The sequence below is a fragment of the Prenolepis imparis genome, unplaced genomic scaffold (genome assembly GCF_030444845.1).
Source record: "Prenolepis imparis isolate NDT839.2.m4 unplaced genomic scaffold, iyPreImpa1.0 SCAF_2, whole genome shotgun sequence".
Classification (NCBI taxonomy): Eukaryota; Metazoa; Arthropoda; class Insecta; order Hymenoptera; family Formicidae; genus Prenolepis; species Prenolepis imparis.
The window spans coordinates 18,377,982-18,391,807 of NW_028141160.1; the positions used below are offsets into that span (position 1 = coordinate 18,377,982).

At 37.1% G+C, this 13,826-nt stretch overlaps 2 protein-coding genes across 4 annotated transcripts; one reads left to right on the forward strand and one right to left on the reverse strand.

Annotated features, from left to right (window-relative positions):
• Window positions 1–345: 345 nt before the first annotated feature.
• On the forward strand, window positions 346–6,027 carry LOC145932480 (solute carrier organic anion transporter family member 1A6). 2 transcript variants are annotated; one of them, XM_083031456.1, is made up of 10 exons: window positions 346–592; window positions 981–1,265; window positions 1,657–1,866; window positions 2,052–2,310; window positions 2,452–2,593; window positions 2,742–3,033; window positions 3,310–3,499; window positions 3,683–3,938; window positions 4,114–4,555; window positions 4,667–6,027. In XM_083031456.1, the coding sequence occupies exons 1-10, from the start codon at window positions 538–540 to the stop codon at window positions 5,608–5,610; spliced, it is 3,075 nt and encodes a 1,024-aa protein (XP_082887582.1). In that variant the 5' UTR covers window positions 346–537; the 3' UTR covers window positions 5,611–6,027. The 2 variants fall into 2 exon arrangements, with proteins under 2 accessions (XP_082887582.1, XP_082887580.1); XM_083031454.1 differs by having other exon boundaries at window positions 347–592; window positions 3,680–3,938; window positions 4,667–6,025.
• Window positions 6,028–6,205: 178 nt separating this feature from the next.
• On the reverse strand, window positions 6,206–13,533 carry Oatp58dc (Organic anion transporting polypeptide 58Dc). Of its 2 annotated transcripts, none has more exons than XM_083031458.1 (8): window positions 13,136–13,533; window positions 11,435–12,116; window positions 10,493–10,602; window positions 9,555–9,994; window positions 8,731–9,406; window positions 8,127–8,508; window positions 7,779–7,880; window positions 6,206–7,703 (listed from the first exon to the last, which is right to left on the reverse strand). In XM_083031458.1, exons 2-8 carry the CDS (start codon window positions 11,766–11,768, stop codon window positions 7,582–7,584), a joined length of 2,166 nt encoding a protein of 721 aa, XP_082887584.1. In that variant the 5' UTR covers window positions 11,769–12,116; window positions 13,136–13,533; the 3' UTR covers window positions 6,206–7,581. The 2 variants fall into 2 exon arrangements, with proteins under 2 accessions (XP_082887584.1, XP_082887583.1); XM_083031457.1 differs by having other exon boundaries at window positions 11,435–12,170.
• Window positions 13,534–13,826: the final 293 nt, after the last annotated feature.

Below are 13,826 nucleotides of genomic sequence, written 5' to 3' on the forward strand. Positions count from 1 at the left end.
ATAGCATACACATTTTTCTACGAAACCATATTATCTGATTAAAGGGATTGATCTGTCGCAAACTTATTATCGGACAAAAACAAGTGTTAAGATAAATTCAATTGCACTCGTTTTCAATCCGAATATCAATAATACTGGGATAAAAAGAGCGAAAGCTCATGATTATCCCTTTTTTCTAGTCAATGCGAACAGCGCTAATTATAAATCGAATTATAAATCAAATCGGGGCACACCTCCGTGTCATATTGTGGTGTCGGTAATGCTATCCCTATATATCCCGGTACGTATGTGTTGCATACTGTAACTTTATCGGAAGATATCTCGGCGGCATATCTGTTAAGAAGATAACGTCAGTATTCGTTGTCGAGTAGTGCCGCGCCTGTGCGTTGTATCGCTACCATTTCTAGCTCACAGTTTCGTAACGAGAGCGTAAAAGGCGAAAAGAGAGTCTCTGTCAAAGAATGGAATTTTACGCAAAATGTTGTCACCATGTGAACGTACTTTGTGAGTGAAATATTAACACGACGAGACCGATGAATGTGTGATTCTCATCGCCGGAAAGTACTCCAGAACGGAGCAAATCTGAACAAACGTAAGTATATGTCTTTCCATATCTATGCGATATTTTTATTTTCTTGTCGTATAATCTTATTTATTCTTTGAATAATTATTACAAATATGTAATTTTGTAATTGTTTTACATTCATTAAGAGCTCGAAGCTTCTACGATTCCACTAACAGTGACTCATGATGACACATATAAGTCGATATCAGACACGTGTTATTCATGCATTTTTTGCGACTTCGTTTACCATAGATATATATGTATAATGATTATGAACCGTAATGCAAAATTTCATAGAGATTTCAGAGTGTAACTGAGAACACACATTTTATCTTTGGAATATTTATAATTGAATGGAAAATTGCGTTTGCACGTGGGTGCTGTATAAGGATTTAATATTTTGCCTAATTAAAAGGTGTACAATTTCGGGAAAATATGACGGTCCATTTTCCCGAAGTGATAAGAAGTGGATCGGAAGTGGAGGGCGGTTTGTCAGGACCGGCCAATCCAATACCCAGCCAGTCAATCGATTGCGGTTGCGGTCAGTTGCAATGTCCAAAGTTGGCGAAATTTGCAACGCGAAAACTCTTCGTGGGATTGTTGTGCTGGATCGGCGTGGTGCAAGCCGCGGGATATGCTTATTTCCACGTGACAGGATCCACGATAGCTAGAAGATTTCAAATTGATCCCCATTTAATGAGTGCGTATTTATAAAGGGATATATAATACAAAACATATATTTCGTTAAAGCAATTTCTGAAGAAACACTACAAATGCCATTTCTTCTCATTTTTATTATAATCGTGGAATTGTAAAAAATATTATTGATTCAAAAAAATATAGAATAATTATTAAATTTTATAAAATATTTTTATACGAATTATTGCGCTTTAATTGTTATGTATTCTCTATTTATATATTATGATATTTTTATCACAAACTATAAACTTTGCGTTGACAACATTTTTTTCTAGGATTGCTTCGAGTAAGAAAATATTTCTAAATTTTTCCGATATTTGTTATTTAAATAAACTTTTGATACACTGCAAAAATCTAATATTTATGATTTTCTAAATACTTATCTTTTTCAGATTGGATTCTTGTTGTAGCAGAGTTAACACCTTTCATTTTTGGATTAATAGTAGCGTTTTGGGGCGATAGAATTCACAGAGCTTCGTGGATAGGAGCTTTAACCCTTTTACAGAGCATCTCTTATTTTATTTTGATAATACCTCATTTAACACATCGCGTTCGAGTGATTGAGGAAACACAAAATGTCACTCATATGTCATTATATGCCGGTCAGTGTCCAGAATGTAAAACTCTAAAATAGAATATTTCTAATAATTTTACTTGTTTTCTTACATTGATATATTACTTTTTATTAGTGTTCATATCTCATATCAATTACTTTAGCATTTGATTTATAAGCAAAAAAAAAATAATTTTTTTTACGTTAAAAATATATCTTGAATTTTTTCTATAGATGACAGTCCAGAATTATGCACTTCCGGATTGTCTAGAGTCATCACAGAGGAGGACGAACCTTGCTATTTTACTATGGTCATCCTCATTTTAGTATCGATTATAACTGGTGCAGCAAATATAGCATATTTTGCTCTGGGAATTTCCTATTTGGATGATAATACAAAAATGAAGCATGTGACCGCTTTCATCGGTATAATTGTCGCTGTAAAAATTATCGGAGTAGTTCTTGGATACTTTTTAGGCTGGGGATGTCTTCGGTGAATAATTATTATTGTGTAACGTGTGTGTGTGTGTTCTTATCTTAAAATTTTTTAAAATTAAAAATACTTGTGAATTAATTATAAACTATAATGTATAGAAAAAAAATGTATATTTATTTCTTGACTTATCGCATTCAGGATAGACGCCGAAAATTTTGAGATCATAAATTCATATCAGGATCAAATCGGAGCATGGTGGCTTGGATTTCCGATTTTATCTATATTATTGGTGATTCCTGGTTTGCTGCTCTCGTGGTTTCCCCGAAGATTGCCCTCAGTGGTAATTAATTGACATTACATAAAACTGTATGATGCAAAAATTAAGAGTTAATATATTAAACTATTATACATTATAATACGATTACATATTTATTACATGTTTTTGTAAAAAGCATTTTCCAGTTTATTTTATAATTCTTCTATTTTAGGTTGTCGAACAAGCTGCAGCCTCTCTTCTCGATCAGGCTGCGATAAATAATCGAGCACCTCATCGAACGAACATTCAGAAAGTGGGTAGTTCCGATTTTTGGCCGTCGTTCTGCAGATTGATTACTAATAGGATTCTGATGTGCAACATCTTGACGACGATATTTTATGCAATAGCACTACTAAATTTTATGATGCACGAGGATATTTTTTTGGAATCCAGATTTCACATACCAAAACCGACAGGAATGCTTCTTGGATTTAGCGATCCTCTACCGTCTAGACTGGTCACCTGTAAGATTAATCAATGCATCTCTTAATATATGCATAAAAATAAAACATGGCATCTCTCAACGAATTATAGCGATATCAGCTTGAATAAGACGTTACGAAACTCTGCAATAAAAAAATAATTAATAATTGATTTGATACAGAGAGAGAAATAAAAAATTAAAATTTTTTTCCACACGATTGAATGTTTAGGATGTAACATTATACAAAACTAGGATAATTCCTTCTATAATTTGTTGCAAATTATGTGACACAAATGTAATATTTGTTTGATTTTAGCTATTGTGAGACCCATTTTAATTGGCCTGATCATAATCATCAGTGGTTTAGTGTTAGCCAAAGCGAAGCCACGGGCAAAGTTTATTGTTAGTTATAGTCTCGTCATTGTGCTTTTAACAGTGGCAATTATTGTTTCGCTGATTTTTGTTACCTGCGACAGGTCGCCTATTGTTAATTTGGACAAAGGCTCGTAAGTATAGCTTAGAATTAACATTATTTTAATGCTCGACGCTCAACATCCGTTAAATATTAGCGATAATAATGATAAAAAAGCATATATTACATCATTTTGCGACATATTTCCTGTGTTATATTAATACAATTATATTTAATACAAATAGACACAAAGTTTATACAAATATTTTCATAGCAGTGGACTATTGAGATACTGCAACAAGAATTGCCGTTGCTCAAAAGATTCCGATTTTCGGCCGGTTTGCGACAGCTTGGGAAAGTTTACGTACTACAGTCCTTGTTATGCCGGCTGCGCCTCGATCATTTATGTCGACAACGTCAAGATTTACAGTGGCTGTAGCTGTGTGGAAGAAATGACAGGATGGGGTAATGATCAAGCGAAAGACGGTCCGTGCGAATCGATTAAATGTCAGGCCGGCTGGATGTTTTTTGAAGTAATTTTGTTATGTTTATTGTTTATTGAAAATTAATATTTAATATTTCATTTTGCAAAAGTTTCTTCTCGCACAAGCAATAAAATATTTATATCGCAAAAAGTGAAAATTTGAAAGATTTTTCTTTTATTTTTTTCTTTTTACTTTTTATTTTTATTTATCTTTTTCCTTTTAGTTTGGATCTTTGTTGGCGTATGCGTTAGTCGCTTCCACCTTTGTAGGAGATTTATTGATCAATATGAGATCCGTCTACAAGCAAGACAAAGCCATTAGTATAGGTTTCTGGATGACGTGGATCGCGATTTTCGTTTACGCTCCCGGCAAGATCCTCTACGAAGTCGTCTCACGTGAAGCGTGCCGATATTGGGGCAATCAAAGGGCGATCTGCCATTTACACGATAGCGAAAGATTCGGCGACTATCTGTGTTACTTGACGATCCTATTCTTGTCCCTGTGTTTCTTGTTCAAAAGTATCCTTTGGTTTCTTTGTAAGGATTTACAATTATACAAGGAAGTCGAAAATAAAGAGGACCAAGGAAATATCGTGCTGCAAGAACTAATCGAACGATCAGGAACTACCGAACAACAGGAAACGATACAAGAAACAAGAAATGATAGTAAATATATTTTTTTTATAGAAATTAAATAATTAAAAAAAAATTCTATAATGCATTTTTCTTTTAGAAAAAAATTAAGTAAAATTACAAATTGAAATAAATAATTCGCAGATGACGCAACGAGACAAGTGGAAGTGATTATCGAGCCGCAATCAAGAATACCACCGGAAACAAGGCCGATAGATAATCCGCCAAAGGAGGAAGATAAAACGCAAAAGAGCGAACCTTTGAAGTATGGCCCGTTGGGTCCGGGCGATCGTCGATCGACGGGCTCGTATATACCGACAAATGACAATTCGCGATCTACGATTCAAAATCTCGACTCCGAGGACGAGCTGAACAGTTCGAGCGACGAGAGCAAGAAACGATCGAATCCGCGGATCGCTTACGCCCCGCTGGAACTCGACTCCGACGTCGAGAGCAACCTTAGCAGCATCGGGCCGAGATCGAGGAAGCGTATTCCGAGCAAAGATTACGACGACCACGATCACTCTTCGTCCAAGAGCTCGTCTATAAAACGCTGGTTCCCGAATCCCGATCACTACGAGGATCCGCTACGATCCAAGAATTCCAGATTCAGAAAGTCGAACGGTTATCAGGACGGCTTCTCGACAACAGGCAGCTTCGAGTTCTCGAAGAAGGGTCAAGAGAGCGACGTGTCCAAACAGGGCGACTTCAACGAAGTTGGCATACCGATAGTGGAGCCATTTCCGGAAGAAAAGGGCAACTCGGGCGACACGACGCACTCGAAAGACGTCAAGTCGTTGATCGATCGATATGAGCAGAACGCGAGTCAAGAAACTCTGAACGAAGATCGGTTATCGGTGAAGTCGGTGGAGGACACGAGGAGTCGACCGGAGAACAGAATGGGTATACCGCTGGTAGCGATGGTTCCTGGTAGGTCGTCTTCTTCTCGAGGACAATCCTCTTCGGGCCTCAGCAGCTTGGCGGATGTGCAGGACAAGAGTTCTGACCCGCGTTCGGAGAGACGCGCGACTCCCAGCCCGAAAAGTTCCGCCAAGGGAAACAAACCAACGTATCAGACCGACCTGTGAAATTACATCACTTTTAACGCGAGACAGATAACGCTTGACACACATGTGACAGTGACGCGTGATTCCGTGAGTATTTATGGACGAATGAATAATCTATTAATAGAATCTATCAAGTACTATATGTGACAAATTTATACGTACGAATAAAATTAGAGATTCTAACGATTCGAAATAACAGAAGCGTATGTATAATACTATCTCTGCCATTTATCGCGTTTGAAATATGGAAAACATCCGATTTAATTTTGATATTTAATAATAAGTAAATATATGTCGCAATGTCAACTATGTGTTCTTTTTTTAATTACTCAATATTAATTGTAAATCATTGTAATTATCATATGTATGTAGAATTGACAGCGATTGATGATTAGTCACTTTCATCTGTAAATCTAAATGTTTTCAATAAAGAATAAAAATAGTCAGTTAATAAATTTGTTTCTTTGTGTTTCTCTCTCATGGTATATTTCCATACTCTTTGTATATTCTTTCATATTGTTTGTAAAATAAAATATACATGTATATAATGCTGTCTATTAGAATTTGATTGTCCCTTTTTGAATATTTATTACACGATGGAAATTTATCGTATCTCTCAATTTTATGAATTATTTTATTTATCTGTTAATAATAACGTTTTTGTTGTTTTGTTGTAACATTTTACACATAGATTAAAATTCCTTATGAAATTATGCGCCGAGAAATATATTTCAAATATTTCAAACGGAGGTAACACACATATACGCACATACACACGTGACCTAAAATCGGATAGATATGTATTTTTATCGTGAGATAAAAGAGATAAATTACAGTGTTTCTTACTAATTTACTAGTTCAAAGTTCAAAGCATAGTCGTTATATGTACAATTATTTTATTTTATAGATAATTTACATTAACACGAATCAAGTTAATTTTATTATTATTATTTTCATCATTGACAGCAGGCTTTGCGCATACTATTAACTTTACATCAATTAAACTGTTTAATCCACATCGAGCAGAATAAATGATTTTTTATCGACTAAATAGTTTAATTGAAGATTCGCGCATACTATAGTCGACAGACAGTCAATCAACAGTCACATTCCAAGAATATAAATTTACATAAAATATAATATTTATGTATAATAAATATATAATATATATATTATGTATATTATTAATTAAATTATTATTAATATTTAGTATTATTAATAATATTTGAATATTATGTATAATATATATATAAGTATATATATATTTTTTTAAATATTATATAATTTAATTATTATATAAATAATATAATTTATATAAATTATATAAATGATTAATTTACATAATTTAAATTTACAGAATCGACACTTTTGTCAAAAAGCCATCGAGCTGATTTTTTAATCGTGTCGATATCAAATCAATAAGTATGTGCACTCTCATAATAATTTTAATCTTTTTAATGATCTTTAAAATCTTATTTTTTTTTTATTTAAAATTTATTTTTCCATGGATAAATCCAGGAATAAATAATCCATTATTTAAAAAAATTAAGGACTTTAAAATCAACAAAAAATCGATAATATGCGCCTAGCCTAAGCGATTTGTATACCGAATATACTAATTAGAATTAAAAATCGTCGATTTTTATTCCAATATTGAATTAGATAAAGATAAGGATCTATACCTTGCCGACAACAAATTGTAAATTCATACCCTTTATACAATAAAAGTTTACGATAAAATCAATAAGCTGAATTTGTTAAAAAGATCGATGATCGCTTTTCTTTTGCGAACACCATGGATGATCGGTTTCTATCTAAGGTTACTATTTAAATATCTAAGGAAGCTTAAGGTACTTGTAGAGTCTTTATTTGTCGATTCTCGCTTGCTTTGCGTTCTTCGTTCGATCCTGCTTGGAGATCTTCGATCGAAGAATTTTCCTTTCCTTCGCGTGACGCCCGAAAGAGGTAAACTTGATTATCAGTAACCGTTTTTCAAAGCGTCTCACCCGGCTCTTCAGCTATGTTCTCCAATTCGATCTCCTCGTCAAAGATCTTCACGTTTTTGACGAAGTACCAGACACCTATGTCGAAGAACGTGCCGATTGTTACGAAACCTGAAAACGACAGAGATTGTGACGATGCACGAATAAAATAATTGTATTTCTTGATCGTTCTATCAAGACACTCACTGGCTGCGGTAAAGTTCAGCAAGTACCTCAATGCCTCGCCGTTATACAGCCAGCAATTCCCCGTTCCTGAACACGTTTTGCCCCACACAAGACAGGTCTTGTCTGTGAAAGATAAAATATTAATCGATTTGTAAGTAGAAAACTAGAGATACGCTAACATGATTCGAATTAATAAAACATTCCGTAGGACTGCTGAAAAAATATAATACGTAGCTACTGAAAAAATATAAATATAAATGAACGACAAGTGCTTTATCTCTTCGTGTTTGTCTTCGATAACGCGCTACGAGCTCTGTCTCCGATTATTATCGCAAATGTGTATAAATGAAGATTTTTTTTATCACTAACCCAATATAAATCCAAACAAAATAGGAGACGGTATGAAGGCGAAGAGGCTCATTATCATTAATCCGAAGCCCATGGCAACCGTCTTGTCCTTCTCGTCGACACATCTTACGGAAACTAGAAAATTCGACGCTCTTCCTGTTGCGCCGCTGAATTTCAAAAAACACACCACCGCCAGAAAGATATAGAATTTCTGCATGCAGTCGACCTGACACGAACCCGGAACAGCCGTTCCCAGAGCTTCTATGCTGGGTTCGGTCGTATTCAATGGAAGCTCAGTGGAAAATGGGAAGGTGACGTTGGCAAACGGATGCGGTAGTGAGCGTGTCACCTTTGCTTTCACGCAGCTACAGTCCGTATAAACTTTGCTGCCATTACTGTGAAGCTAAACAAAAAAAAATTGCATATAAATTTAATGTGCTCCTAAGAGATCTATTCACATCATATGTGAATGTATAGGAAATCTCGCCTTTAGAGAATTCGCTAATAATTTTTTAAAAAATTGAAAAATCACATAAAAATTGCAAGAGAAGACTTCTAGGCCCAATTTCTTCCCCAAGGCGAGATTATCCTACGCAGCGTGATTGCACATAAAACGATATCGAACCTTGATGCCGCGACAGCCGGCGTGACATGCGGATATAAACGTCTGCCCGTATTCGGAGCACACTGGATTATAGGTGACGTAATCGCAGTAGCACTGTTCGTTGCAGGGTAGCTTCGTTTTCAGGACGCCGTTGGGCTGAATGGCGATCTGATTGTCGTTGGCGGAGCAACCGAGGTAGGCATACGAGATCATCCCCATTACCGATATAACGCCGATCATGACGTTCCACGCCGCCAGATATCTAGCCCTCGGCTTGTATTTGGAGATGACCAGGCCGGATAGCAGGATTCCAAATGCACTGAATACCAGGCCGACCGTGCCGGTGATTAACGACGAGACGGATGCCGATTGCTTGTACTGGGTCTCGATGTACTTGGGCATGAAAATCCAGTAGGGCATGTAGCCCATAAAGTAGAAGACCGTTGCAAGATTGTTGCACATCAACGTCGTGTTCGTCAGCAGTCGTTTAAATGTTCTAAACATATCCGGGATTGACGCCGGTAACTCCGACTCTTGTTCTTGCTTGATGCTGCTGGCCGATTTGTTGCGCTGTAGAGCGAGAACCTTGCGAGCGGCGGCTCGCGGCAGGGTCTTCGGAAAAAGGGCTACTATACTCGCGAATAGGAAGAGGAGGATCGCCAAAATGATCCATCCTAGCCACCAGGCGCCTAGCCACCTTGAATATCAATTGAGATTATGTTATTATAATTACGTTAAATTATGTTGGAGACAATTTTTTCTTTAAATACATTTTTCTTAAACACGTATTTTGACGAGGCAAATAATTTATCGTTAAATTATATCGAGGTCAATTCTCTACGTACCTCGGATCTTGCATCGTGATAGTGGGAGTTAAAGTCGGACTGATGTAGAACTTTAGAGCGAACGAGGCCAGCCCATAACCGATGGCGGGTCCCAGCATTCTCAGAAAGTACGAGAAACTGATCAGCGCCGGCGTCTTCGATTTCTGTATGTTATCGTCCATATAGGACACTCCGAGAGTATAATAAAGGGAGCCACCCACTCCGGAGACCAGCTGGGCTATGAAAAGTAGCACCTGCGGCGCAAAGTTCCCGTCTTCGGCCTCGCATTCTATTCCGCGATTCTCCTTTTCCAGACAGAGAAATTTCCGCTGTTTGTCGGAAATCACGCTCGAGTTTAGCGTTCTTTGTTTCGTTCCGTATTCTTTGGTCAGCGACAGGGCGTCTTCGCCAGGACCATAGAGAAAGTGCGGCAGCATCGTTAGACAACAGAAAAGTACAACCTAATAAAGTAAACAGTGAGTCATTTTAATGATTTAAAATAATTTGCGCTAAATTTTTGAGAGGAAACTATATTATTATGCATAAACTTATCGATTAATCTTCAAATTTATTCTTCTCATTTTGGTTATCATTTTTTTTTTTTTATTATTTATTATACACTTGAAATATCGCAGTATGATGTATAGAGATCCGCGCGCTTCGCGCAAGGGCCTATTCGAAGAATGAAGCGCTTAGCTAAGCATACGACGACGAGAGTACTCATGGCAAGAGGCATGAATGAACGTAGCTACGATTCTAACGCTTCCTAATTTAATTAAGAAGCGACCAATCGGTGAGTTATGACGTCTATAGCCGGCTCCGTTCCTCGGGGCGTGTGTCGACAGCTGACTTTTATTTCTTGCCGACATGCGATCGGAATGCATGACGCGCGCGAATGTTACGCGGTACATCACAAATTAATCGCAAACATGTCGAAGAGTGTGGTAATAAAAACTTACGGTGTAAATACCGAAAGCGATCCATCGAGGCCTGTGACCCCTTCCTGCGTAATACGAGAGAACGACGGATACGAAAAGCTGCGAGATGTCGTTACCCACTGTGATGAGACCTGTATTGAGAAGAGAAGCGCGCGTGTTTTCATCCGATCATATATACGTATACACGATAAATTTCTAGATCCTCTCGGGGGCGCGATGGTTAAAAATTGCATAGCCATTCGTTTGACAGTATCCACGCGACACCGTCTCGTCACATGTACGATCAAATCAATTCTATACTACTTACTTTTAAAGAATTTTAAAAATCCCAGTGGATTAATCGTACTTTAATCGAACAATGTCTTAAATCAAAAGTCATTAGCTGTATATACCGTATAATTTTATATGTTGTAGCAAATTTATTGTTTACAAAAAATTCAGGATAAGCAATGTCATTCTTTTTAGAATCTTGTACTATATTAATTTTTTATTTACTATATACTATGATTGCAAAATATTTAATGTATCAATTTTTCTAGTACATCTAAATTTATGATCGTAATTTTAATATTTAAGAATAATGTTTGCAAATTTATATAAAACAAAAAAACTTTGATACATTAAATACAATAAATTCAAGTAGAAAACGGGTTTTTAGCTCCTTGATTTTTGTCTTCAGTCGCTTTGAGAATTTACTAAAGACGTAAGACAGAGATGCGGATCAAAACTACTAATAAATAAATTTGTTGATCGATCTGTTGAAGATGATCCAAAGGAAGGACAAAAATGTTTAAATTAATGAAAATAAATTTTCAAAACCAAATTGCCCCTAATTTCTGCGCCTGGCTCTTATTAACCCGTTTCCTATCTGAACTTGTGTTTTTATCAATTTTTTCGGTGTGTTTATAAATTAAATTTATCATACGTAATATACAAAATATTCAAGAATAATGCAATACGCACCTGTCGTCTTGGAGGGTATCTTGAATCTTTTCTCGATGGTGGTGATGGTGCCGTTGAAGTATGCGTAACTAGCGGAGAATATACAGCCGAGGACACCATAGAGAAACACGTACGCTTTCTTATTGGCGAACTTTTGCAGGATCCGGCCCCTGAAACACCAAATGCCGCACGAGGTGTCATCGGTGATCGGCAGCTCCTTGAAGACGTCCTCGAGGTCCTTCGAGGTCGGCGTCGTGGGTGGCGACGGCGCCTTGGACGTTTTCGGCACCTGTAGCAGCTTCAGGTTCTCCGGCCCGTTCTCCTCATGGTTCTTAGTACTCGAGTTTCTCTTCATCTTCGACTTAGTCGTCGTCGTCGTCCGCCGCAACTGGCAAAGCACTTAGCAGCACCCAGCGGGCTCCGTGTCTTAGTACTCACTCAGTTGACCTCAATCACAAGTCGCACGGTGTTGTGACTTTGTCGTCCTCGCGACCCTTGGCATCGCTTTTCGCCTGCCGCACAAATTCGTTTTTCGGGCGCTTTTTCTCGCGCACGGAATCTACTCTTCCTCTCGCACTCGGTTCCCGTTCACTCTATCACGATCACGTGTTCTCCATGTTTCGGACGCATCCGGGCAACACCTACGCCGTGAGATCCGTGAGTTGACTGCGGCTGTGTGGCGCGTGCGGCTCGTTAATTTATCCTACGAGGATGCTCAATGAGCAACAATGGCGATGGAAGATGTTAAACCTTGAATCTGACCGAAGACAATACGTTATATGCAATATATTTGTACAGCAATTTTCAACTGAATGCCAGACGGTGTTATCGGATTGTAAGTAAAACAATATTATCGAAGTAATATATCTGTGATCAAATAGAGAAACTTTACTTATAAATAAATATAGAGAAGAGAGTTTAAATTTAATAAAGAAAACACTGTATTCTTAATTTGAATTATATTTTCATCTTGAGGTACATTCCGTTTCACGCATGATGCGCATGAAGTGACAAAAAATATATAGTTTACGTCACGCATAATATAGATCTTCTGTTGTTTCAGGCGCATCATGCGTGAAACGGAATGTACCTTTAATGTATACAATCATATATACATATGAGGTGATATGTGCCAAACATTAAGATGGTATTCTACTCACCATAAGGATGAAACGTTATATAAACATGGATCCGAAAATATTTTCTTTCTTAAGTTATAAATACTTTTTATTTACAAATAACATGTTTTGTATCGATGTCTCGTAGATTATCCTTATATTCATTTTCTATTAGAAGTAAATAATAATCTCCCGATTTAAACCTCTTGCCTTCTGATTTATGGAAACATCTTAAGTCTCTCGTTTATGACACGTTGCTGCTGTATAAATGCTCCGAAATCGTATTGTCGCTTTGTGTGATAAAATACAAAATACTTTGAAAATTTTTGAATATTTTCGACAATTCATGAGACGTCGATGCAAGACATGCATTGTTGCGGAAGGAAATCACACATTTCCAGTAATTTCTTTAATAAAACATTCTTATATCTATATATATATGTATGTGATATATATATATATATATATAAGTGTATGTGTGTATATATATATGTATATATGTGTGTGATTATAAAATTTTAATATATATATATATATATATTAAAATTTTATAATCACATAATATTAGACATGATTCGTGTGAAAAATTCACAAAGTCACCTACTATTTTCGAGACAGACACCGATCAAGTCCAAATATTCGGCGGCAAAGGTCCTTTAAAAAAAAAGAAAAAAAAATTTGTGGACCACCGATTACCGATCGCTTCGCGGCCGCGAGTCGATGTGATTCCTCACGAAATATAGATTCGCATCCGAAAACGACCGATATTCTTCCGCAACTGAGATGCCTAAGCGTAACAGAGAGCAAGCCATGTTCTGTACCCGTTGGAGGATCCCCACTTTTCGCCCCCGAGAAACCGATCGAATAAGAAAGAGAGAGAGACAGAGATCCACGATAAAAGATCTTCTTACACATACTGCTATGGTCGTCTCACCTACATGATCCACCGTGTCGTTATCAAGTAAATTCTGTCTCTTGCCTTCTATATTCCCCCACCCTCTCTCTCTCTCTCTCTCTCTCTCTCTCTCTCTCTCTCTCTCTCTCTCTCTCTCTCTCTCTCTCTCTCTCTCTCTCTCTCTCTCTCTCTCTCTCTCTCTCTCTCTCTCTCTCTCTCTCTCTCTCTCTCTCTCTCTCTCTCTCTCTCTCTCTCTCTCTCTCTCTCTCTCTCTCTCTCTCTCTTTCTTTCTCCAGTTGGTCTTCTCTTCTTTTCCCGCCTGGACCGATCGTGATTCTTTCGTTCCTTCTTCTACGACTAGGAACTCCAACCGTTCGCTCGACTCGTCTTTATCTGATAA

Coding starts and splice junctions, on each gene's coding strand:
- LOC145932480 (XM_083031454.1), top strand. CDS start 538: ATGTGTGATTCTCATCGCCGGAAAGTACTCCAGAACGGAGCAAATCTG. Junction 593..980: donor CGGAGCAAATCTGAACAAAC/GTAAGTATATGT, acceptor CCTAATTAAAAG/GTGTACAATTTCGGGAAAAT. Junction 1,266..1,656: donor AATTGATCCCCATTTAATGA/GTGCGTATTTAT, acceptor TATCTTTTTCAG/ATTGGATTCTTGTTGTAGCA.
- Oatp58dc (XM_083031458.1), bottom strand. CDS start 11,768: ATGAAGAGAAACTCGAGTACTAAGAACCATGAGGAGAACGGGCCGGAG. Junction 9,407..9,554: donor ATCACGATGCAAGATCCGAG/GTACGTAGAGAA, acceptor TTGATATTCAAG/GTGGCTAGGCGCCTGGTGGC. Junction 7,881..8,126: donor TTTGTTTGGATTTATATTGG/GTTAGTGATAAA, acceptor TATCTTTCACAG/ACAAGACCTGTCTTGTGTGG.